The following is a 25,194-nucleotide window of genomic DNA, read 5'->3' as shown; positions in this document are numbered from 1 at the left end:
TATTTATAACAATTTTATGATAATAACTATCGTAACTTCGAATGACGTATGTTCATAATGTCATTCATCATAAATACATTTTATACTAATGTTAATGTTTATATACTTATTGATCATAACGATTACGAGTAATATAATTTATCGTTATATGATTGTTAACAGAACAGAAATCACATGTGACAGTCCAGGCCCCGTAGCCGAATGGCATTTCTCCGACGCCAAACGAAAGCGATACGCCGCTGGCTCTGTTTCGTGAGCGTTTCGTGAGCGATTGTGCCATTCGGCTAGCCACCCAGTTAGGTGCGACGACGAGCGTAGCGAGGAGAAGCGTGTTAGGCTGACCGTGAGCAAACCAGAAACGACTTTTTAATGTAAATTGTATATTATGTCACTGTAAAAGCTCCAGGCGCGTTTCTATAAATGGCACAAGTTTTTCATAGAACTTCCCCAAAACTTTTTAAATAATTTTATGATAAATAATTTTCTTAAACACAAATTTATGAATGTTATTAAATATTTGTATAGAATTTATGATTAAAAATTTTCGGCTAAATGATTATTATGAACAGTGATAGTAGTACTATTGATAATAATGAAATAAAATTATGATAAGTAAAATTATGAGAAATGATCATTCGGAGCACAAATCGGTATAAACAATAATTTTATAACATATAATTTTATATGAGCCAATATGGACCCCAAAAAAATACCTTAAAGAAAATTTAACAAAACAGAAATTTAAGAAAAGTCGTGTCACCAGTCGTGCTGCGTGCGTCGCTACCGAATAGATAAGGTTGCTATAGGTCTGATCGAGGTTTTATGAAATCTGGCATAGATATTAAGGTCAGTGTGGGGAAGACCGTCTACCCGGAAAGACCGTCTATTGACTATAACTTTTGTGTTTATATATCTACGTCTCTCACACCTCCGGAGGTATACCAGTTTTTCATCCTTAATCCATTGGTCTTCAATACCTATCTCTAGGACGAACACTAGTTAACATAAAACTTGATTCGTGTTTCGAACTCGAACATCGAGTTCAACAAGGTTCCGCAAAAAATTAAAATAAAATAGAAGCAGTCGGAATATTTGTATATTGTGTATGTAACGTAGTCATTTAATAACCGTTCTTTCTGACTACTACTATTAATCTACTGAAAACGCGCTCAATTTCTAGTTTTATGTTCTGAAATATGTAACTTAGAAATTGTGCCTACTCAGAAAGTCCGGCATAAAAGAGAAAGGCAAGACCGGCATATGATAAACAAGGAGTTGCCAACCTTTTTTAGGCTTTATTGGAAATAAGTCGAGTGTAAACAATATCAATATATAAGTACGTTTTTGGCTTATGATAGTTGTGCCATTTTTGATTTTAACTTCGAAATACAGTTTTGATAATGATTCGTATGGTGTTACAAAAATCATTCGAAAGCATTAAGTAAAAAAAAAATATATGTGACATAGTTGTGAAGAATAATAAGAGGTGAAGAGAAGTAAGCCTACACTGCATTATTCATCATCGTATTTAAGTTGGTAGAATTATCGTAAGTTCTACCCGTTTTTTATTATTTTTGTTTAAGTATAATTATGTAGATTGTGCAACATGCGACGACAAATATTTCCAAAGAGAGTAAGGTTTCGAGTTGGTCATTATTTTTATGATCAGCATTACCCAACAGGGACCGTATGGGTACCCTTTAAAACGGTTTTGACCGAGTATTTTACGGCTACCCGACCGTTAATTGACATTGCTGACTGTCACTTTGACATAAAAGTTGTCATACGGTCAACGGGTAATGGGTCAGGGTGTCATGGGTCAATTATCGTGACTAAATTGGATTCGAAGGTGTTCGTTGGAAAAACAGTATTATGCAATATCTGGACCTGAAAAGAAAAGGTTATGAACCCCATCTACTTGCCTTATAAATAGAAAAATGCTTATATGTTCAAAATTTCAACGTTATTTTATTAATTATCTAGCACATTCTGCTCTGTTATTACGTAAAATAACAATGATCATGATTTTGGAACCTAGTCTCATATGAAATTACGCGACAACAAGCACTAGACGGTCTTTCCGAGCACATCGCGGGAGGACGGTCAACCCGCCGAGCCTTAAAAAATGTGATTTTTATCACTTAAAAGTACCTTAATTCACCAAAATGTTGTAAAAGCTTTGTAAAATATAATATTTGCTATCCCATAGGACCATGCGCATAACGCCAGACTACATTAATTATAGAGTTTTATCCACTCAAACTTTAATTCAAATAAACTATGCCGGTCTTGCCCGCACTGACCTTACCTGCTTTTTATCGAAGTTTCATCTCCTAGCCCGGAACATACCATGAGGTTGCCAGGTTTTCCTCATTGTAAGAGACATGCACGCATGAGGCTGCAGACCTCCATCTAACCCCCTACCACCTGGGCAAGCATACACCTGCCGCGTGTGTGGACACTCACGCATTGGGCTATACAGCCACGAACGCAAGTGTGTTTTGGACGCTACTTAAATCATCTGACATAGTGGAAAGGCCTGTTATTGTTATTGCTTGGAAAGGTGTTTCCTGAACAAACATTTCACAATTCTGCATAAAGCTGCGAAGGCAGAAGTTGCGAATCCTTTTATTTCCAGCCGGGATTGGCACGGCCGGCGTGAGCCCGCGGAGACAAAACTGATTTAACTTTAGCTGTAATAGTTTCTGCGGCCCAGCTGGGGGTATCTTGGGGAACGATAGTTCCGGTTCCGGGAGATAAACAAGACATTCAAATTATTAAAAATTCCAAAAGAATTCCTTGCCAGTAACGCCTCACAATGGCATGATTACATAATTATTTCTGTTACCTATATAAAAATATACATACTGTGTTTTTGTACTACACAGTGACAATGAAGCATACTACCCGTCTGATGGTAAGCAGTCACAGTAGTCTAATAGAGGCCTGCAATACCAGAGGTGTAAGCTGTTTATTTAGCTAATGCAATAACTTGTAGGGTGGCACTTTATTTACAATGAGATCAACCACGAAATCTAGTTTAAGTTTATGTCAAATGTAGGAATGACATTTTCACCACCGTGACATCTGAGTATCATTATACCAGCTGATAAAATGTTACAGTAACTGACCTGTAGTAATGGTTCCCATTTATCACCTTTTTTAGGGTTCCGTGAGTTCCGTCACAAAAAGGTACAAAAAGAAACGCTTATGACGCGACTCGTCCGACTGCCTGTCAGTCACATTTTTTTCCTAGAATCTTAACAGTAAGTTCTCATATCACCAAGCCCTTGTCCCAATTACTTATGGTCAGCGCTGCATGTCTTTTTCTTCCATACCTCTCTATTGGATCTTATCATTCACTTGCGCTCGTTTCATATAATCTCTCACACAGTCCATCCACCTTTTCTTCGGCTTTTCTTTCCCATCCCCAGCTCTATAAATACAGTATTACGATAGCGATATAAATAGGTAAGTCAACGATTCGATTCAGATTATTTTCAATTAAGTATTTCGTCGTCTCTCTGGATCTGGCTGGTTGCCGTCCGGCGCGTCGACCCAGGCATCGCTGGGAGGACAGTGTGGTGGCGGATCTGCGTCGGCTTCGAGTCAGTGACTGGCAAGAGGCTGCGCAGGATCGGTACAGGTGGCGATCTCTCGTTTCGGAGGTCAAGATTCACTTTGGATCACAGCCAAAATATTTAGTTAAATATTTCGTCGACTTTAAAACTTTAAACTCCAACATCGTTCCTCTCCATCGCCACGGTACTGCAGTCTCAGTGGAACGTCGCGGCAAAGATTGCTACAACAAGTTTTTGAGACTTGCACAAATTAATCCGGATAAGTGACGTTGATGAATCACCCTGTATAACTTAACCGGCAATACGAAAATGTAATCGCGATAATTGTTTCACCAAAGTTGTAGGGTAAATACTTCCCGGCAAATGGATTGGAAGATTTAAGTAACAACTGTTTGAATAAAACTTTGTTGAAAAATGAACTACGTACCTACTTATATTCAAGTCTTAAATTTTTTTGGTCAGTAAAGAAACTGCAATAGAGCTGCCCTATATTATCTACTGTTATTTAGCCTACTGTCATTTTAAGAGCGACTTTTTAGGGATGTGGCTCACAAGTTTAAGATTTTAATCTAAGCAATAATACCTACACATAGGCAATAATTAAGTATCGACTGAAAATTAATCTACAATATAAACCTACTAGGTAAACGCATGAATTCAAAAATTGTCTTAATGTTAAAGGATTTTGATCAATATTTTTAAAGAAATATTTACCTAGTCTACTTTTATATTTTCTCAACACAACTGCACAATATTATTTTCCATTGTACTATCTCAGGATAGCAACTGTCTTTCAACTACAAAACTTCTCGGAGTCACCTACTTCTTGACTATAAACAGTTGCTAATTTTCACAATGACAAGTCGCTTAGACTTCCGGCTCCGTTCACCGGCGACCAAAAGTCGCACTTACAATTTAATTTGGTCGCGAAGCAGTAAGCTGAAAAGCTGGAATTAATCAGACGGAAGTGGTCTAAGTTATGAGCTGTAGGCGTTTTTCGCACTCACTAAAGATAACACCATTGAAATACCTCTAGAGGTTCGCGCGAGAGGCGCGTGAATTGACTCAAGATAACGAGATTATTTATAGTGTTGTACCTACTCGTATGTAACTATGTACGAATTTTTAAGTGCGGTAAAGTAGGTAGCACATCGAACATATGCGGGCGTAGCACACTAGTGGAATAAAGTTTATCGCATCGCTGCGCCCCTATCGCACTTACAAATAGTGCGAAAAGGACGGCCGGCCTGACGTTATATCGTTTATCACGCGACCGTACGTGCCTGAATGGTTCTCGGTAGGCCCTATGTTTTATGAAACTATTTGTTTCTCAAAGGGTGTGTTTTCTCTACATCTGTCGCTGGAATCGCTATTTGTATATATCTCTTCGCTCATGCCTTGTACCATCGGACTGTGAATAGTTTGCACTACTGAGACGTCGTTACAAGATGTTCTAATTCCTACTTCGCTCCTGAATTAAACGGTACGCGTTTTATGAAGACAATGACTCCTGAATTCACTTAACAAGTTAGTCGGTAATAAAAAAAGACGTTTTATCTATGATTGAAATCGTGTTTTAGTACAAGTAAAGATTGATAGGAGATCAAATTCAGGAGTGATTTGTAGGAGATGATGTTTGGACTTATGTCGAGTCATTTGCCAGTGGGATATGGGTTAAATTGTGGCGTAGGCGAGAGGCTGGCAACCTGTCACTGCAATGTCACAGTTTCGTTTTGTTTCAACACCGTCCCTTGTCCGCCATTTTTATAACATTCCAAGAGTGGCACTGAAACCTGAGTAGTTTCATGTGCTCTGCCTACCCCTTCATGGGACACAGGCGTGATTGTATGTATGTATGTATGTATGCATTTGCCAGTAAATTCAAGCAAGTTTTTATGTATTTGTGTTAAAAGTTGTAATTTGAAACAGATATCACTAAAGAAAAGGTGGCCAAATCCACAAACGGAGCCTAAGCCGAGAATCAAACACGACATATTACCCGGCTAGCGTCCTTACAACTGGACCACTTAGCCAGGGTACATATCTTATCTTATACCTTTAAACCAGCAATTCTTGTATATTTATTTAAACCGACGATCTCGGAAACCGTTCTAACGATTTCGCTAAAATTTGTTATGTGGGGGTTTTCGGGGGTGAAAAATCGATCTAGCGTAGCCTTACATCCCGGAAAACGCGAATTTTCGAGTTTTCATGCGTTTTTCTTTCGCGTTAGTAAACATAAAATATGGTCGTTAATTTCACCGCCCGCGCCCGCGCATTGGTTCCGCGTAAATCAATCGTACGAGGTTGGTCTAATGTTCGCAGACAGATCGCAGGTGGCAGGTTTCGAATCCCGGCCCGCAATTAAGTTTTTGTTTTTAGTTTTTTTCTCTTTATAAGACTTTTTTTTTATCTAAAGACGTGATATAATAAAATAGAACCGAGCGAAGCTCGGTCGCCCAGATATTGTAAGTAAACCAAAGTACCTACTTATTATTTATAACATCATTTTTTAACAGATGAGTTCGCGTATAAAACCGCAGGAGTTCACGCAGAAAACTGTAAAATTGTGTATGTACGATTCGATTCGTAGCAAAAATCGAAACCACTGCAGTACGTAGCAAGTTTTCACGTCGTTTCATCCATTTGATTCCGACGCGCGGTACAGTCAGACTTGCAAAACTGCCCAGCTTCATGCTCCAGCTATGAAGTTCCGAATTTGAATTTGAAAGAATCAAGTTCTGCTACATTCGTGTAGACTTCATATTGAATAATACTTGTGAATGTTAGACGACAGCGACATTTAGGCATATTGTAATACTAGCTTTTACCCGCGGCTTCGCCCGCGTAATAAAAGTATTCATTAAGATTTTCATTTGGATCCGTAGGGACCGTAGGTTTCTCTGTAGGTATATTTATCTGCGATTATTTCGATTGCACATAATACTTTTGCTTGCAATGATTGTAGAAATATTACACATCGACCACAGCGTAGGTAATTCTATATACGCTGGGGAAACCTTTATAAACATCCCACATAGCCCGTATTTCGACACTATGATCGGTGGGTAAAAAGTACTTTTTTCTATTATCCCTTACAATTTTTTACATTTTGCTTATACTTATCGCAAACGTAATCTTCAAGCAAGCAAACAACGATCGTCTTAGAGCACATTGATTGTAAGAGACCGCCGACCGATTATCCGTATCCCGCTAACGATACCCATATTATCCGTATCCGTATCGCTATCGCTAACGCTATCGCTATCGCTATCGCTATCGCTATCGCTATCGCTATGCCTATCGCTATCCCTATCGCTATCGCTATCCCTATCGCTTTCCCTATCGCTATCCCTATCGCTATCCCTATCCCTATCCCTTATCAAGATGTTTAATGATATAACACTTTAAGTTCTCGCGCTTTGTACACATATTTAAAGTCACATACAGGTCGAACGCGATTAATTAACATTATTTTTACCTTTTTTCCCAACGTTTCGGCCAGGTTGCACTGGCCGTGGTCGCGGAAGACTGACGTCCCAGCAAAATGTCACCGGAGATGTAAACAACACAAAACTACCCGATATTAATTTATATAAATGTTCGGGGTAGACAAATAAATATAATCTACCCGCTTTTAGTTAATGTTTATTTCCCACCATGTTTATTTTAAAGGTAAAAATACTGTTAATTAATCGCGTTCGACCTGTATGTGACTTTAAATATATGTTTAATGATTTCTTATCAAGTGCTAAAATATAAAGTTTCATGGTTTTATCATTTAAAATTAAGAAATCCCATACAAACTTTCAACCTCTTTTTCAACCCCTTCATCCCTTTTTTTCGAAATAAAAAGTAGCCTATGTTCTGTCTCAGGGTCTAAAGGTTGTCTGTTCCAAATTTCATCAAAATCGGTTGCGTGGTTTAAGCGGGAAAGCGTAACAGACAGACAGACAGACAGACAGACAGACAGACAGACAGACAGACAGACAGACAGACAGACAGACAGACAGACAGACAGACAGACAGAGTTACTTTCGCATTTATAATATTAGTATGGAGTATGGATGTCATGTCACGTCGAGCCGAGTATAAACGTTAGTGTCACGCGATTAAGTTACGTTTTCTTTTATAATATACGTGAAAATCGTGTTAATTTAAATGAAGAAATATTGCTATGCTACATAATTATGGTAACTGGAAGAGAACCCTGAAAATAATAGGTTTTCTTTTGTACTTTACTACTAATTGTATGTTATTTTCAATCCGTTTTTGTATAAAAAAATGATACTACTGTGAGTGTGCACGGGATAACGCCCCACTTTGTCGATTGCTATAAAGCCGCTTTGTCAGTTTATTCATATAAAGATACAAGTAAATCTCGTCTTAATGGTAACCGACAAAGTGGGACGTTTTACTAAACACACTCACGTATAAGTTTTAGTACTTATAGGTACTGTACAGAAAAATACAAGTATTAAAAGATGATATTTTTTGAAACCGTTGCCCTAAAAGTGTTAAATATTATTACTGTATTCAATACAAAAAATATTCTCTCCCGTAGGTTACGTCAATATTTACACCGTCAGATGATTACAGCCATGCGATAGAACATCAGTTACAGCCGAGCAATAACAAGTAAGTAACATTAAAAAATTTCAACATTATATACTGTCCCGTTTTTAACCGCCTTCCAAATCTCAAGGGAAGGGGTTCTTAATTCGTCTGTATTTTTTTTTTGTTTTTTTTTTTTAATTTTTTAATGTTTGTTCCTCGATATCTCCGTCGATTTTAAAAATTTTTTTTTTGATTGAATGTATATGCATACAGATTGGTCCCATTTTTCTCAGAACCCAGTTCTGGTGGTGGGATCCTGGAGAAATCGAGGGAACTCCTCAAATCTGAAAGGCATATATATGGTTATTTTTCCGTTTTTAAAGGAACAGCATGCATTTACGTACGGAACAGTGACATTTGGTGCAGTGGAACTCCTGATGATGGTCAGAATGGAACTCCTCAAATCTGAACGGCACACTTATAGTGAATTTGGTATTTTTATAAGAACAGCATGCACTTACGTCCAGAACAGTGACATTTGGTGCAGTGGAACTGCTGATGATGGTCAGAACGGAACTCCTCAAATCTGAACGGCACACTTATAGTAACTTTGGTATTTTTATAAGAATAGCATGCACTTACGTCCAGAACAGTGACATTTGGTGCAGTGGAACTGCTGATGAAGAGTGAGCCGCCCCTGGTTAGAGTTCCGTTCTGATAATCATTCTCATCTGTAAGTAATTTAGAATCATCCAAATTTCAAAATTGGTTCAGAAATGACGGAGATATCGAATAACAAACATTAAAAAATATACAGACGAATTGATAACATAATCCAACATTTGAAAGTATTTATCACCAGAACCCCAAAGGAAGGCGGTTTTTTTTTCTTAAAAATTATCTTACAACTACTTACTATGTTGTCAACTTTTTAATTTTTATTATTTTTTTGCCAAACATTAGACCTCTCCACACTATAGAGCTCTCCGAAATTTGTAAAGTAATAATGAATATTGCCAGCCGTTTTGTTTCACAGGTACGAGTAGGTACTGTACCTACACGTAGGTATATAATTAGTAAAACTTGGAACATTTCAACTTCGAAATTATCAAACTCATTTTAATTCTAACTTATGACCGATTTAGAATTTATGATAAATTAAGTTATTTAAGTACATTCAGCCTGGATAAAATTCAAACATAGCCTAACATGTCCAGACTTGATTCACAGCACTAAAACTCAAAAATGTGGGATCCAGTAAAGGTAATCTGCAATTCTGCAGCATTGAAACTCGTACCAAGGGAAAAACCTCCATTCTCCAGTGTACTCGCACTTGGCGCGTATGTTATGTTATGTTTTCCCCATTTCCTCAGGTAAGATACTTATCTTTTTCCTGTGACTTTACCGCCGGTTGTTTGAGGAAAAGTTGATAATGGTGTTTAAGCAGCAATTGTTTGGATTTACCGCTAACGGAGTACACGTTATGCTGGGTGGGAAAAATAAATAGGCCCTGGAGGGAAAGTGACTTGAAACCTTAAGGAAATGTATTTTTCAGTACAGATGGTGTTTTTTTTACGCACTAGTGCGAGAAGTGGTTCATTATAAATGTCAGGTCGAAACTTCGGAGGGCCATCTGTACTGAAAAACGTCGTACGATACACGTGCGAAAAGGAAATTCGTAACTCGTGTCGATTTAAAACACTCCCTTCGGTCGTGTTTTAATTTATCGCCACTCGTTTCGGACTTCCTTTTTTACGCACTTGTATCGTAATGTACTATTTTTCAGCACATGACGGGAGATCGCCGCGAGATAGACTGTCCTTATGTCATTAATACAGTTAGAGGAAGACGTGTCATCTATCTCGCGGCGACATACTCTCGCGGCCATCATGTGCTAGGCCTACTGATGGTGTTATTTTATCGTACTAGTGCGAGAAGTGGTACTTTATGTGCCTGTAGAAACTTCAAAAGGCTGTACTGAAAAACGTCGCACAATACACTTGCAAAGAGGAATTTCATAACTTGACTTGGACCGTGTTTTAATTTATCGCCACTAGCCATATCGACATTCTAACTTCCTCTTTTGCGCATTTGTACCTCCATTATAATGTCATCATCATCCTCCTTGCGTTATCCCGGCATTTCGCCACGGCTCATGGGAGCCTAGGGTCCGCTTTGACAACTAATCCCAAGATTTGGCGTAGGCACTAGTTTAACGAAAGCGACTGCCATGTGACTGCCTGAAAAGCGAATGGCAAATATCAAATGACATTTCGCACATAAGTTCCGAAAAACTCATTGGTACGAGCCGGGGTTCGAACCCGCGACCTCCGGGTATTATAATGTCCGGGTATTTGTATTGTAATGTACTACTTATTATTCATACCTACATTATTTTTTATTGGTTCCATTTTTCATTGACGCAACGAACTAAAAAAATGCAGTTTTGTTTTTAAGTATTTAAAAAAAATCCTATAACTAAAATTAACTTAAAGTTTGAAGGCCATTGTTGTCCAGGGCCTTGTTTTATGGCCGCCTTTAAAACATCACACAAAATGTGTTAAAACCGATTGTTCAAAACTGGATTTTCTTCGTCGCTGACTGAGTGATTCTAACTAAAATCCTAGTCCTTGAAGATTCTTGACGAACGAAACGCTAATGGTTTTTATAAGATAGAAAGCTATTCTACTCAACTAGAATGAACTTCATATGTTTAAGGTAACGAACCCAATCATGGACAGTTTAAGAAAAAATTCACCTGTTTTTGATATTTCACTGATAAATGTAAAAATTCTACCGCTAAGCGTGTTAAATATTGAATGTCCTATCCTTCTTTTACATTTCAAGCGTATTGCAGAACGGATACTCCTATTAGTTTCTTCATACTTAACAAATTAAAACTAGGTGTTTTTTCTCCAATTATGGGCAGTTCTCCAGTAATGGATCCCCCATTATGGACAGTGAAATAAGTTTAAAATTTTACTTTTAAAGCCAATTGATACTTAATTAGTCAATTTTATATACCCCAAATAAAATTAGTTTGTGTTATTTTAACACAGGATTGTTTCTTGTAAATTTTGGTTTTGTAAATTGTTCCTTGTCCATCATAGGAGGTAGGCAGTTTTTCGGTTCCAGTAATGGACACTCGCAAAATAACGCTATTTCTTTATATCTTTGGAGCAACAAACTAGTATGTTTTATACCTTATCTCATGCAGTTGATGCAGTAAGTGTGCATTCAAGTTTACATAGAGTATTATTTTTTTATTATTTTATACATGAACTCAACTCTCTTAGCAACATTACTAAGAATTCGTCTTGATATTTTTTTCAGTAAACTGATGAATTTTATCTTGTCGCCAAATCCTTCAGAAATAACCGAATTAATTGAAACTTCAAAATGAAACAGCTCTACAACTCTAGTTTATGCTACATAGCCGTCAGTTTTTAGAAACTAATTTTAGATACTTATTTTTAAGGATTTGTGTTTTTTTGTCCATAATGGCATCACCGTCTATTATGGGGTATTTCACCTTATAAAACATTTGGGTAATATTTAGCCACCATCCCGCCGCGGCGAAGGCAACAGGTATTCTCCACGGAGGCATCTCACGCCGTCCTCCTGCTATAAACTATGGATGTGCGAGACGGGAGCCCTGAGGGGCTTGCGGTGTTACGTAGTTTACTGTTATTAAGATGGGGATGATAGAATCTTCATAAAAACGTACACATATTTTTCTCTAGGTATTGATAAATAAATAAATAAATATTATAGGACATTCTTACACAGATTGACTGAGGCCCACGGTAAGCTCAAGAAGGCTTGTGTTGTGGGTACTCAGACAACGATATATTTAATATATAAATACTTATATACATAGAAAACATCCATGACTCAGGAACAAATATCTGTGCTCGAACCCGGGATTGATATAGGTACCTAGCTTTGCCCGCTTACGTTAGATTTTTTTTGAAATTTCAATTAGGTATATAACTAAGTAATTTTTCAGTACAGATGGTTTTTTTTACGCACTAGTGCGAGGAGTGGTTCATTATAAGCCAGGTCGAAACTTTGAAGGGCCATCTGTACTGAAAAACGTCGTACGATACACGTGCGAAAAGAATTCGGTCGTGTTTTAATTTATCGCCACTCGTTTCGAACTTCCTTTTTTACGCACTTGTATCGTAATGTACTATATTAATGCTCCGTATCATTAAACATTTGTATAAAATCAGGTCATTAATAATAAAAAAAATCGGCCAATGAGCGTGTCGGGCCACGCTCAGCGCAGTTTACCGTATTTTTTTTCAAAAACTAGTCATCCTATCAAGTTCAAAATAATTTTCCTAGTTACTCCTTTTTTCATATTTTTGAAACTTATGGTTCAAAAATTAATTTTAATTTTTTTTTTTTAACTTTAGGAGCGATTATTTCCGAATATATGAAGATTACCAAAAAATGATTTTAGTAAACCCCTATTAATATGTTAATATCCAGCCAGAAACGTAATCGTAACGTTGATGACCAACAGCAAGAAACGTAATCCAATTACAGTAGACGGGCAGCCCATACACTACGTTGACGAGTACATCTACCTGGGCCAGTTAGTCTCTTTCAGCAACAGGCAAGACAAAGAAATTGAGCGCCGTGTCGGAAATGCCTGGAAGAGCTACTGGTCCATGAAAGAGCTAATGAAGGGTAACCTTCCATTGTCACTGAAGCGAAAACTCGTCGACATGTGTATCCTGCCCGTCCTGACTTACGGTGCTCAAACATGGTCACTTACAGAGAGTCAGAAGTCCAAATTGAAGGTTTGCCAACGGGATATTGAGCGTAGTATTTTAGGTGTGAAGAGGACCGATCGTATCCGGAACACCACGCTGCGTTCAAAAACCCGCATTGCCGATGTCGGCGAGAGGACTGCCAGGCTCAAATGGGACTGGGCTGGTCACGTCTGCCGCATGCACCCTGACAGATGGGCTAGTATAGCCACCAAGTGGATGCCACAAATAGAGCGCGGACGCGGCAGGCCCAGAAGAAGATGGAGGGACGACCTAGACACCTTCCTCACCAACTGGCCGGAAGAGGCACTAAACCGGGAGTCATGGAGGTTAAGGGGAGAGGCCTTTGCCCAGCAGTGGGACACCATTATAGGCTAGATAAAAAAAAAAAGAAAAAAAAATATCCAGGGAGAAAAATTAAGACTTTGTGAAGAAAACAGAAGATTCGTGTGAAAACTTGGCTTTTGGTTTCGATTTCGGCTTAAGTGAGATAAAAATATACTTACATATAAAAAAGGTAGCGATATCTTTTAAATCGAACGTAGCAGATACAAACCTTAGCTCGATCGAATAAGTTTTTCAGAGCGCATTTGAAATAACCTCTGATATTTACCAGATACCTGGCAGGAAAGCAATTTGATAATAACGGACTTTTTCTTATACATAAACTAGAACGTTCCCTTTGCTAATCCGCGAATTGATAACGTGCAAGATTGACTTGCCCTTCTTAGCCCTTCACCACACAGGCACACATACTGTAGGTAAATACATATGTAATGAAAATCATATATCACTTTAGATAAAACAAGCAGATTTGCAATATTTAATTTAAGTAGGTACTAATACAAACAAATAAGTTGAACAAACGAATGAATTTAATAATATTAGAAAAGAAATAAACAAGGACAAAATATATACATTCTTAGTTATTATTAAACTTTATTTACTCAACAACCTTAATCTCTTTTTATATACAATCATTCTAATTATTTTATATTACAAGTTTTATATCGAGAAATACATCACACGCTTACCTTTCTAATTGTTATATTTTAGAAATAATAAGATATCTCTTTAATTTATTTTTAATACTAACTTATATCCAAAATACGTTTCAATTTTTTTAACGATAAGAAGGTATTTCAGTTTTACAATAGTTTGATTGTTCATTCATTATTATTTTAATTTACTGCATGATTTTACTTGTAAAATATAGAATTAACAACTAATGTTTAATTTGATACATTGTTAAAACTCATAAAATAATTAAATGTACACATTACATACTAAATAAATATGAATCTAAAATCGGTTTATTTAATGTGCTACGTATGTTTTAGAAAGGTCATATAAATTTAATTATTGCACATCCCTCTTTATTATTAAATTACAATTTGAATGAGATTTTGAAGTTTCAACAAACAATAGTATTTATAAATTGTGATTTCAGTAGCGTTTCTTTTACGAAAAATTTTAATAAACTGAAATTTTTGCATTTTTCAATGTGACTGAAGGATATGCGACCGCAATGCAGCTAAAATACATGATAGGCTCCCGCTCTGATTAATATAGTTAGAAAAGGAAGAGTATAGGTATCTCGCGGTCTCGCTTTCGCGGGACAAAATTCGCTCGTTAGTATAAACATGTGTACAAACGCGTTTTGCGATGACGACGCGTAACGGCCCAGCCACGACAGCGGTGAGCGGCAGCAATACGTGTGAATGAAAAATCCCATCCCTGTGTCTCGCTCCAATGTATGGCCGCCGCTCACCGCTGTCGCGCTTAGACCAATGTCGTGGCTGAGCCGTAAGCGTCTTTATACTAACGAGCGATTTTTGGTTGGCTAGAACCAATTCCTTCGGAGAAACCCATACTGTCGCGCCTACCATATACTAGCATTTTAGAGTGTCAAAATTGTCACCAAGTGGTTTTTCTAGATACTGCATTAGGCCTTAGAACGGACGCAAGCGAGAAAAGGGTATCATTGCACTCGATTACATGAACATGAGACCTTGATGCGCCACTTTCGTCCAATCGGCGGCCTTTAGCTACCCACGGGTTACCTTTACGCCGGACAATCTTGGACTGTCAATATTACTTTTTTTGATTAACAGGCTTCTCTGGCCGGGATGACTACAGAAACGCCAGTTGCGCTAGAATAATTTTTATACTTTATACAAACCGAGTTTGCGATCGAGTTTTTATGCTTTGTAGGAAACTAATATCGTCCGGCGAACTGATAATCTGTATTATATAGGTACCCCTTTCCTGATACTCGAATCCGATAGAACAGTCTATAGAACCAACTTCTCCTTATCAATCTTAACAGGATAGACGAAGGCTATATCGTTAGCTGGCTCAGCGCGGGCCTCCTCCAGTTCACGCTCAAGATGGACTGCGTAGATGTAGTATACCAGGATGAAGTAAGCTGCGAGACCTGTGGACAAGAATGAAGTTAGGCGATTTCTAAAATATCATTTCTTTAACCTTTTTGACGCCATCTTAAACTTGTGTTACTTGCACCAAAGAGGATCGAGTATTATAGAGAGTTACTGTCGAAGTGAAATGTGTAATCACAGTGCATAGACTGCCATCTCTTGACACAGAAAACTTTTGAACCTCAGTTTTGACAATTCGGCCCATATGTATCTCGGCCCAGCTTAGTATGTGTTAAAATGTCAAATATTAATATTAGCGCCATCTAGCTAAACGCGTACCCCAAAGGTGTAACGCCATCTAGGCCAACGTACTTTTTTCTGTGTGGTACTGAGGTACGTTTTTTTTAGACTTTATCTGTCTATGCGGAGTTATATATGTGTTATATTTGTCTTTGCTTGCACTGAGACATCACGTTATCGCAATGTCATAACTGACTTTGAACTTCATTTAGGACGTAAGTCATTCAACTGCTAATAATTAAGTTACATCTGCTCTTGGTTTTCCAATAAAAAAAATAGACATTCAAAAATCAATAAAAACAGACAATTGACATTTTGACGACGTTTAAATTGAATTATAGATTATTTAATTTTAATGAATATTTTACAGTAATCGAGCAGGGGCTGTTTGGCGTGGCAGTGATGACTAAAGAGCTCGCTTCTTCGTTTAAAGTATTCAAAATTCACAGAATTGCAATGCAACGAGGAAATGCTGCCAGTATCTAAGGATGCTACATCAGAAATAAAAGCCTAAAAGGGCGTATTTTAAATTTAAGACGATACGGTAGGGGTCAATTCTCCATACAAACGCTCTCGACTATTTCCTCCCTGGTTTTTGAAGATAGAGCAATGATTTTTTCAACACAGATTGTTATTATTTTTATGTGTGTCGGACCGTTTTGATTTTTTTGATATTCTGCTTTTTAAAGACTCTAGAGCCAATCAAAAATTTCCAAAAACGGCCTTTTTCATTGTGGCGCAAAAAAGGTGTGGTACTCAAGATTGGTAACAATTAACCAAAAAAGCTAAACGGTCCGACATAGATTATTTCATTGTTATTCAGATTCTCAAATTTCGTTCCGATTGATTAAGTTTTGAAGGAGGAAAGAGTCGAGAGCGGAACCTCGATTTTAAAGATTTTTTCGAAATATCTTTTGACTGAGTTGTTCTTAATGGACAATTTTTTTTCGATAAATCTAGTTAATAACACTTGTTTATTTAACTAAAATTCCCAAGTTGAAAGGGGGGGCTCCTTTCCATTTTAGCATTTTCGCTACCGTATCATCTTAAGATAGTTATTATATTGTACATTCTTAGTTTATCGGTAATGTGTAAATAAAAATAAGCGCAATTTAAGGGTTGTTGAAAAATAAAACATATTTCTGAGTTATCCAACCCCTATGAACCAATTCCCAGTGAATTTCTTGGTGATCAATATAACGAACGAAGTTAAAAGCGTTTCTAAATAAAATAAGCATTAACCATCAACACATAAAACATCTGCCACGAAATGCGATTCCAATATACAATGTAAGAGATCATAACTTGACCGGTCAATTCGAACTTTTACATTCATACAGTCGATCTCTTTAGGTATTAAATACATAAATATAAACAACAATCTACCCTTGAAAGGCTCCTTAAATCTCCGATAAGATTACATGACCAAATAAGGAAGTTAAAAACAGGTCGCTCAGAAAGTGCTTTTGGCGTTTTTTGGTTCTCGTCCCCTAAGAGGGTAAAAAAGAGGATGAAAGTTTGTATATGGATCACTTATATTTTTGAATTAGGAACTTGAAACTTAGTGAATAGATAATAAATACAAATAGAAGAAAAGTAATTAATCGATATACATATTTAAATAGATAAATACACACTTATATACATAGAAAACATCCATGACTCAGGAAAAAATATCTGTGCTCATCACACAAATAAATGCCCTTACCGGGATTCGAACCCAGGACCGCGGCTCAGCAGACAGGATCACTACCGACTGAGCCAGACCGGTTGTCAATTAACTAAGATAACGTGTATTTGTGACAATCAGCGCACCGTCACACACATAGCAAATGTAAGCTGGTGGAAAAGTCTTACTACTCAATTGCTGAATTTATGGAGGATAAGAATGTGTAAATTGTCCCCTAAATATTTAAATAATTAAGTAGATAAATGATAATAATAAGTAGATAAACTATTGATGTTATTACTTTCACTAAAATAATATATTTGAACAATTTGTAAAATTTGTCGTTATTACTAGTAATGTAAGATGTTTGTAAACAATGTTTTGCTACACCCTTTCCAGGGTCCATTATGTATATGCCCATGTAACATATTCGAATGCAAATAAAGATCTATCTATCTATCTCTATCAATATTGTTTTGTCACAGACATAATATTGAAAGAAAAACAATGATTAAAATATCATCCTGGTATCAGTCCACTTTCGAACTGACTTATGTGAGTGTGGACGTTATGACCATCCATTAAACGTGCTAGCCGAGTGCGAATAGAAAACAACAAATACAGAGAAAATATATTTTCGCTTTTTACGACTTTAAGTACTATAGTTTGCGCTCCGTTTCAAACTTTAACTTCTGTTACCGAGTTGTATTTTTAAACTTGTTCGCAATTTTGTTATGTAGTTTTGCTAACACTATTTTCTTGAACTGTTAATGTATAATGGTAAATGTTAGCAGTTTCTGTCGTTATATGCCAATATCTTGCTGAAGCGTAGGTAAGTCATTTGAAATAAAATTATTCCAAAAATAACAGATACGGTGATACATCAGTCCATTTTGTATACTTATAAGCAAATGTTGTATTAAATAATACTTAGCAAATTGTAAAATTATTAACATATACTCTGTCCACCAAGTCTGTCAGTAAATAAGAACAAAGAAAACTATATGCATCCTTTTCTTTAGGGTGCTAGAGAAAAGGATACCTACAGTTATCTTAGTTCTTATTTACTGACAGACTTGTTTGCCAGAATATACATATAGACTTAAATAAATACATAAAACAAAAGCATAGCATAGCATTTTAAATACTACCGATAATACACTATTCGTTTAATTAATTCCAGATACTACCCATTATTTACCAACTTGTTTTGAATACGAAAATATCATGTTATTTATTTACAAAACATTTTCGGACAGAGTGTAGCCCTGTAACCTGTATTAAAAATAATTACAAATTGAAAAAAAAAACGCAAATAACGTAGATGAAACCGTGCGCATTTGACCGTTAAATCGCATTTAAAAATACCCGTAACAAAGTTTTTTACGGCATTTAATACGTAAAATAATAACACGCGACAACATCCTGTCATTAAGAAATTACTGTAGAGTAATGTAAACCAGTTTAAAAAAAACTTTTGTTTCACAACAATAAGACATTTAATGCGTTGTTTTTATAAAGTTCTTTCAAGGATAAGAATAGGTAGGTGTAACAGTATATACTTCACACTCTTCACAGATTTGCTGTTTTGAAAAGTAAATAATTATAACCATGGCATTAGCTTCGTATTATTAAGATACACCGTGACTGTAAAATTACCGGTGATGAAGATTATTTATGAGATACGTAATTTATTTTGAACCGTGACTGTTTCCAAAATTAAAAACCAATTTTGTCTCACCTTGTGATGTTAAGAGGTTTTGAATAGTAGACTAAAACTAATAGTTTTTTTATAAAAAAATATTAAAGTTTGCCTATGACTTATTTAAATTTCAATTGAACCAGTTGATTAGGCATATAATACCTCACCTTTGTGCAATTTGTTGTTTATTTTCTCTTCTCTTCGTCTCTTCTACATAAGGAGAAATTTATGTATTTTTATTTTTATGTTTTCATTTTCTAATTCGGGAATAACGCCGTATTAGCACATGAAACCAAAACAGAACGATAGCTTACACGTGTCTTTATAAGCCATATTAAAATCACGTGCTAATTCCGCGTTAATCAAAAGATATCATTAATTTAAGTTTTAATTCAGGGCTGTCACCCTGAATACCCGGATGCTACTGAAAGTTATGATCCAGGTCTATAATGTTAAATGTTCATTAAATTACGTGTAAGAAGGCGTACTTTCTATCACCGCTTGTCACTTCCGTAAAAACTAGTGCCTACGTCATTCTTCGTTTTTATTTAACAAGTTGATGGCCATATTGTATAGCATTTCATTTTTCACACTGCAGTGTGTTTCTTATAAGAACATAAACTCAAGAAAAATGAAAACGGGTCACTTTGTATGGAAATCTACATTTATCAAAAAAGTGTAAGTTCTAATGAACATTTATTAGTAATATTAGTTTTATCACATACAGTTACAAAGCATTAATTGAAGAAAATTGAGATTAAACATGTGAATTATACACGATTTTTAGGTAATTTTTATAAGATAAAACAGTTACAAGGAAATGCATTACACAAAACTTAAAAAGATCAAGGACGATGTGATAAAGGAATTGATGTACCTACTACTCTTCATTCACTGAGCTTAAATTTTCTGAAGTTTAAAATTCGCGGCCAGACAGTTGCCCGATTTTGAATTATTTATTAATTAATTTCATTACTTTTTTTTAAATTAAACTGTATTGCAAAATATAACGTGTACAAAGGCGAACTTACAAAGGCATTCTCTACCAGTCAACTTTTGGATTATTGTGGTAAGTAACAAATTTTAAAAGTGATACTGGAAAAAAACAACAATGATCAACTGTAGTATTTTATAAAAAAATTGGTTCAGGTGGGATTTTAACCCACGACCTCCACGCTATCAATTCAAAAGAGCCGACCCTCCATCGCAATGATTTCAGTGAGTGTTGATGTTTCTGTCAAAGTGTAAGAATTATTTAAAATTGTAAGGCCTTATTAAATAATGACAGTAAATCGATCTACAAGCTTCAAGATTTTGAAACTGAGTTTGAAAAGTTAATAATCGAATCCGGATATAACTAGCCTAAAGTAACAACCCTAGTCACAAGAAATCCGGTTATAACTAATATCAGTTCTAACTTTTGATTAACGCGGAATTAGCACGTGATTTTAATATGGCTTATAAAAACACGTGTACGCTATCGTTCTGTTTTGGTTTCATGTGCTAATACGGCGTTATTTCCGAATTAAAAATTATAAACATATTAACAGAAATTCGTAAATTTCTCCTTATGTAAAAAGAGAAAATAAACAACAAATTGCTCAAAGGTGAGGTATTATACGCCTAATAAACTGGTTTAATTGAAATTTAAATAAGTATTATGGATTGTTAGAAATTATTATTTTTATGAATTTTATGTCCCGGGTATAGGCAAATTTTAATATTTTTTTATAAAAAAACTAGAAGCCGTGGCACCGTCGGAGTTTTAGTCTACTATTCAAAACCTTCTTAACCATAGAATTATATAATAAAAACAAGGTGAGACAAAATTGGGGTTTTTAATACACTGTGCATCACTGACTGTACGTTCGAATGGGTACGTTGACCGACGCTACGAATACTAATTCTCCGCGCGTTTGAACCCGAATTTGTACGCAAACACCTCGGCGGCCCGGAAAAAACGTCAAAGGCGAGCTTTTTGACGATTCACACTGAAATAGTACTATCAGGGTACATAGCCTAATGAACAACCGCAACTATAAATTAATATTAAAATAAGGTATTCCGGCCGGTGTTAGCCGTCGTCCATTCAAGAAAATTGTCTTTTTAGGGTTCCGTAGTCAACTAGGAACCCTTATAGTTTCGCCATGTCTGTCTGTCCGTCCGTCCGTCCGTCCGTCCGTCCGCGGATAATCTCAGTAACCGTTAGCACTAGAAAGCTGAAATTTGGTACCAATATGTATATTAATCACGCTAACAAAGTGCAAAAATAAAAAATGGAAAAAAATGTTTTATTAGGGTACCCCCCCTACATGTAAAGTGGGGGCTGATTTTTTTTTCATTCCAACCCCAACGTGTGATATATCGTTGTATAGGTATTTAAAAATGAATAAGGGTTTACTAAGACCGTTTTTTGATAATAATTATATTTTCGGAAATAATCGCTCCTAAAGGAAAAAAAAGTGCGTCCCCCCCCCCTCTAACTTTTGAACCATATGTTTAAAAAATATGGAAAAAAATCACAAAAGTAGAACTTTATAAAGACTTTCTAGGAAAATTGTTTTGAACTTGATAGGTTCAGTAGTTTTTGAGAAAAATACGGAAAACTACGGAACCCTACACTGAGCGTGGCCCGACACGCTCTTGGCCGGTTTTTTAAACTGGTGCTTGTTAGAATTGTTATAGAATTAAAATTTAATTCTTACCATAGGTACTCGTCAAAAACAAATCCAAATATCGTCACTATTTAAAAAAAAACTTATATCTTCGTCGGCCAATGAAAAGAAAATTGTAGTAATTAAGTATTGTATGGAATGCATATAACCTTACTGCGTTTTAACTTTGAAAAGCAGCGTGATACGAGATTTTTCAAAGTAGTGACGCTATGTCCCAATGAATAGTGACCTAAATATAATTAGAAGTCATTTGTACCACTGTTAGAACGGTGGGACGCCAGAGATTAAAATGGCTTCTATTTGCAAATCGTCTTTATTCATAAAGCTTTCTCATTCCAGTGCTCGGGCATCATTGTGCTCATGATTCATTGCATTCATGAATGTAAATTCTCTATTAGGGTTTCATTTTGAAAGTGGTTTTTAAATTACTGTATTAAAGTATTTCTTCATCATCAGTACCATAAATACATATATTATAAGTCCAAAGGGCACATGATTTTAGCTACCCTGCCGTAGCATGTTGCACTAAATTTTTTTCAGGTTTCATAACCGTATTTCCCTTTCGATACGCAATCGTAAACATAAGAATATACTTAAATTATTTACAGGATCATAAGTTTGAGAAACGTAAATAATAAGAATTCTCGTTCTCTGGAACCCTTTCAGAAAATCTTTGTGTAATTTCACCACGGACTAAACATTGTATATAATAATTAAAGATGATTTGAGTGCACTGTGCGTGTGCATACTTAAATAGCGGAAGACGAAGTTAGTACTAGCGAAAAATAAAAATATCTTTTTATTTTATCTTTTTTAGATAGCAAAAACGATGTGGATGCGAATCGAATCCAGACCTTTCTAGAATATTTTCGGCAAAATTAGATTAATGTAAAACTCACCATGGTCCAATCTATGGATACTGATGTTCTTAGTTCCAGCACTGCAAGACATGACGATAGACAAATGCAGCAAGAAACATTAGCAAAAAGTGGCGTAACCTTGAATCGAGTCCTAAATTAAATGTTAAAAATTGTGTTCCTTGAAAACTTACCGAGATCCATGCTGTGGATAATGATAGTTTGGGTACCAGCATTGCAAGACATCACGAGGTAGACGAAGCCAGCGAGAGACAACAGCAGTCGGACGGTGGCGAAGCCGATGTAGACGCGGATGGGGCCGAGACTTTTCTAGAAATTTAAAAATAAGTTTGTCATTACTTTAACGCAGGTTAACTTAGTCCCGCTGTAAGTACTATTATTACTACACTGTATTAGATTACTTACTTATATGAAAATACATAGCTGTAGGTACTTTGAGAAAAATAAAACGAAATGGGAAAGAAAACTCGTAATATACGACCTGGGTGGCTAGCCGAATGGCACAAACGCTCACGAAACGAAGCGCTAGTAGATATCTATCTCTATCGCGCTTGCGTATTGGCGCGACAGAGCCAGCGGCGTATCGCTTTCGTTTGGCGTCGGAGAAATGCCATTCGGCTACGGGGCCTGGAATTTTCTTCTGTTGTCAGTACGCTCCACTCGGGTGTATTCGGTGTCTAGCACGTAATTTGAGACCATGGCAGTATAAGCACAGTATAATAAAGAGTACTATCGTACAGTATGGCCACTCCCGCTCCCCGCTGAAAGTGCCGCCCACCCCCTCTCGGTTACCTCACAGTTACCGCCTGTCAAAAACGCGAACAGTCGACCTGTCATATTTCACTCATACAAGCATAGTGCGCGTTCACCTACACGAGCTTAGACTGTGTGCTAGGAACGCGCCTCTTTCATATATTTGATCGCCAGTGTCCGAGGTGTGGTATAAGCCAAGATCAATGTTACAGAAGATATATAATTTGTGTGGTCCAACAAAACACGTCACATTCATCATCATCACAGAGTACCACCGTAAGCAGATCCCCCACTTGATTGAGAAACGGTCTCTCAACCAGATTCGATGTCTGAAGCTTGGTATGAGACCATTGGGAATACAAACACAACAAAAACAATGTTGTATGTATTCGGAAAATTCACCTTATGTAGTACAACAAGACACGCCACATTGATTCTCAAACACGCAATATTAGCGCAGAGTACCACCATAAGCAAGACTTCCACTTGGTTAAGAAACGGTCTTTGAACGGACTCGATGTCCGGCACTTGATCTGAGACCATTGGAAGTTTAATAAAAACAAAATCAATGTTATGATTATTTGTAATTCTAATTACCTTATGTAGTCCAACAAGACACGCCACATTGATCAGCAGCCAAGCAATATTCGCGCAGAGTACAACCATAAGCAGAACTCCCACTTGGTTGAGAAACGGTCTCTCAACAGACTCGATGTCTGGGACTTGGTCTGAGACCACGCGGGGGCCGTCGGCGTCAAAGTGGTCGAAACCGTGGGTCGTGATGCCGATGTAGGTGGCCAGGGTTAGCAAGGCCAGGGTATGGTAGGTGTTGAAGACCTGGAAGGAAAGAAGACAAATTAGAATAGATTTTATCCAAAAGTAAGCAAAAGTCACAAATTCATTTCATGCTGATGAGTAACTCAACGCCCGAATATGACACTTTTTGGTCAAAACTCCTCATTAGTGAAGTTTCATGATTTATTGAAAAGAATACTAACCAGATTCAGGTATCCGAGGATGAAACATCCAAGCCTTAGTGGAATGCAGCAGCAGCATTTTGTAAACAAAGACTCCGTTCGTGACTGCGAAGCCGTAGAAATTCTGGAAATCACAAAAAAATCAAGTGAAAGATTTGTGCAAACCAACCCCAATAGTATTTTGCTAACCAGGAGGGATTGGTTATTTCCGATTACAACATGTTTGTATTAATTTAATGAACGTTTACCGAGTTTGCACACATTGTCTACTCGTAATCTAAATATATAAAAGAAGAAGCTGACTGACTGACTGACTGACTGACATATCAACGCACAGCCGAAACCGCTGGTCCTAGAGATTTCAAATTTGGCACGTAGGTTCCTTATATAGTGTAGAGGAGCACTAAGAAAGGATTTTCCAAAATTCACCTCCTAAGGGGGTCAAATGGGGGTTCAAAGTTTGTATGGGGAAACAAGATTAGTTTGACTATTTTATTCGAAACTTCACAGGAAGATTCCTTAAGACATATGACTGAATACGTGTTGCAGGTTTTTTGAAAATTTAACCCCTAAAAGGGTGAAAAGGGGGTGATAAAGTAAAAAAATCAATATGGGTATCGTTTTTATGGTTTATCGGGTCGCTGATCACGATAAATACAACGTTTTTAAAATCTAACGAGGCGGAAGTGAAATACGAGTACCTTCTCCCCTGTTGTGGTGCAATGGGGTTTAAATATATAAAAGAAGATATTGACTGACTGATTGACATATCAACACACAGCCGAAACCGCTGGTCCTAGAGATTTCAAATTTGGCACATAGGTTCCTTATATGGCGTAGAGGAGCACTAAGAAAGGATTTTTCAAAATTCTCCTCTTAAAAGGGTGAAATGGGGGTTCAAAGTTTGTATGGGGAAACAAGATTAGTTTGACTATTTTATTCG

At 36.7% G+C, this 25,194-nt stretch overlaps 2 protein-coding genes across 2 annotated transcripts in view; one reads left to right on the top strand and one right to left on the bottom strand.

Moving 5' to 3' along the window:
• The window catches only part of LOC125235798, a 64,858-nt gene extending 49,777 nt beyond the window's left edge, over positions 1–15,081 (top strand). Inside the window, exons 3-4 of the mRNA XM_048142385.1 lie at positions 12,636–13,117; positions 15,034–15,081. Of these exons, the coding sequence (XP_047998342.1) occupies positions 12,636–13,117; positions 15,034–15,081 (530 nt within the window). The remainder of the gene's footprint in view (positions 1–12,635; positions 13,118–15,033) is intronic.
• The window catches only part of LOC125235982, a 30,205-nt gene continuing 18,787 nt past the window's right edge, over positions 13,777–25,194 (bottom strand). The window contains exons 2-5 of the mRNA XM_048142653.1: positions 24,273–24,375; positions 23,872–24,111; positions 22,695–22,830; positions 13,777–15,356 (exon numbers count right to left, since the gene is read on the bottom strand). Of these exons, the coding sequence (XP_047998610.1) occupies positions 15,214–15,356; positions 22,695–22,830; positions 23,872–24,111; positions 24,273–24,375 (622 nt within the window). The 3' untranslated portion in view covers positions 13,777–15,213. The remainder of the gene's footprint in view (positions 15,357–22,694; positions 22,831–23,871; positions 24,112–24,272; positions 24,376–25,194) is intronic.

This window comes from Leguminivora glycinivorella, chromosome 18 (genome assembly GCF_023078275.1).
Source record: "Leguminivora glycinivorella isolate SPB_JAAS2020 chromosome 18, LegGlyc_1.1, whole genome shotgun sequence".
Lineage (NCBI taxonomy): Eukaryota > Metazoa > Arthropoda > Insecta > Lepidoptera > Tortricidae > Leguminivora > Leguminivora glycinivorella.
Note: the sequence above shows the minus strand (reverse complement) of the source record. Positions and strands in the feature narration are given on the sequence as shown.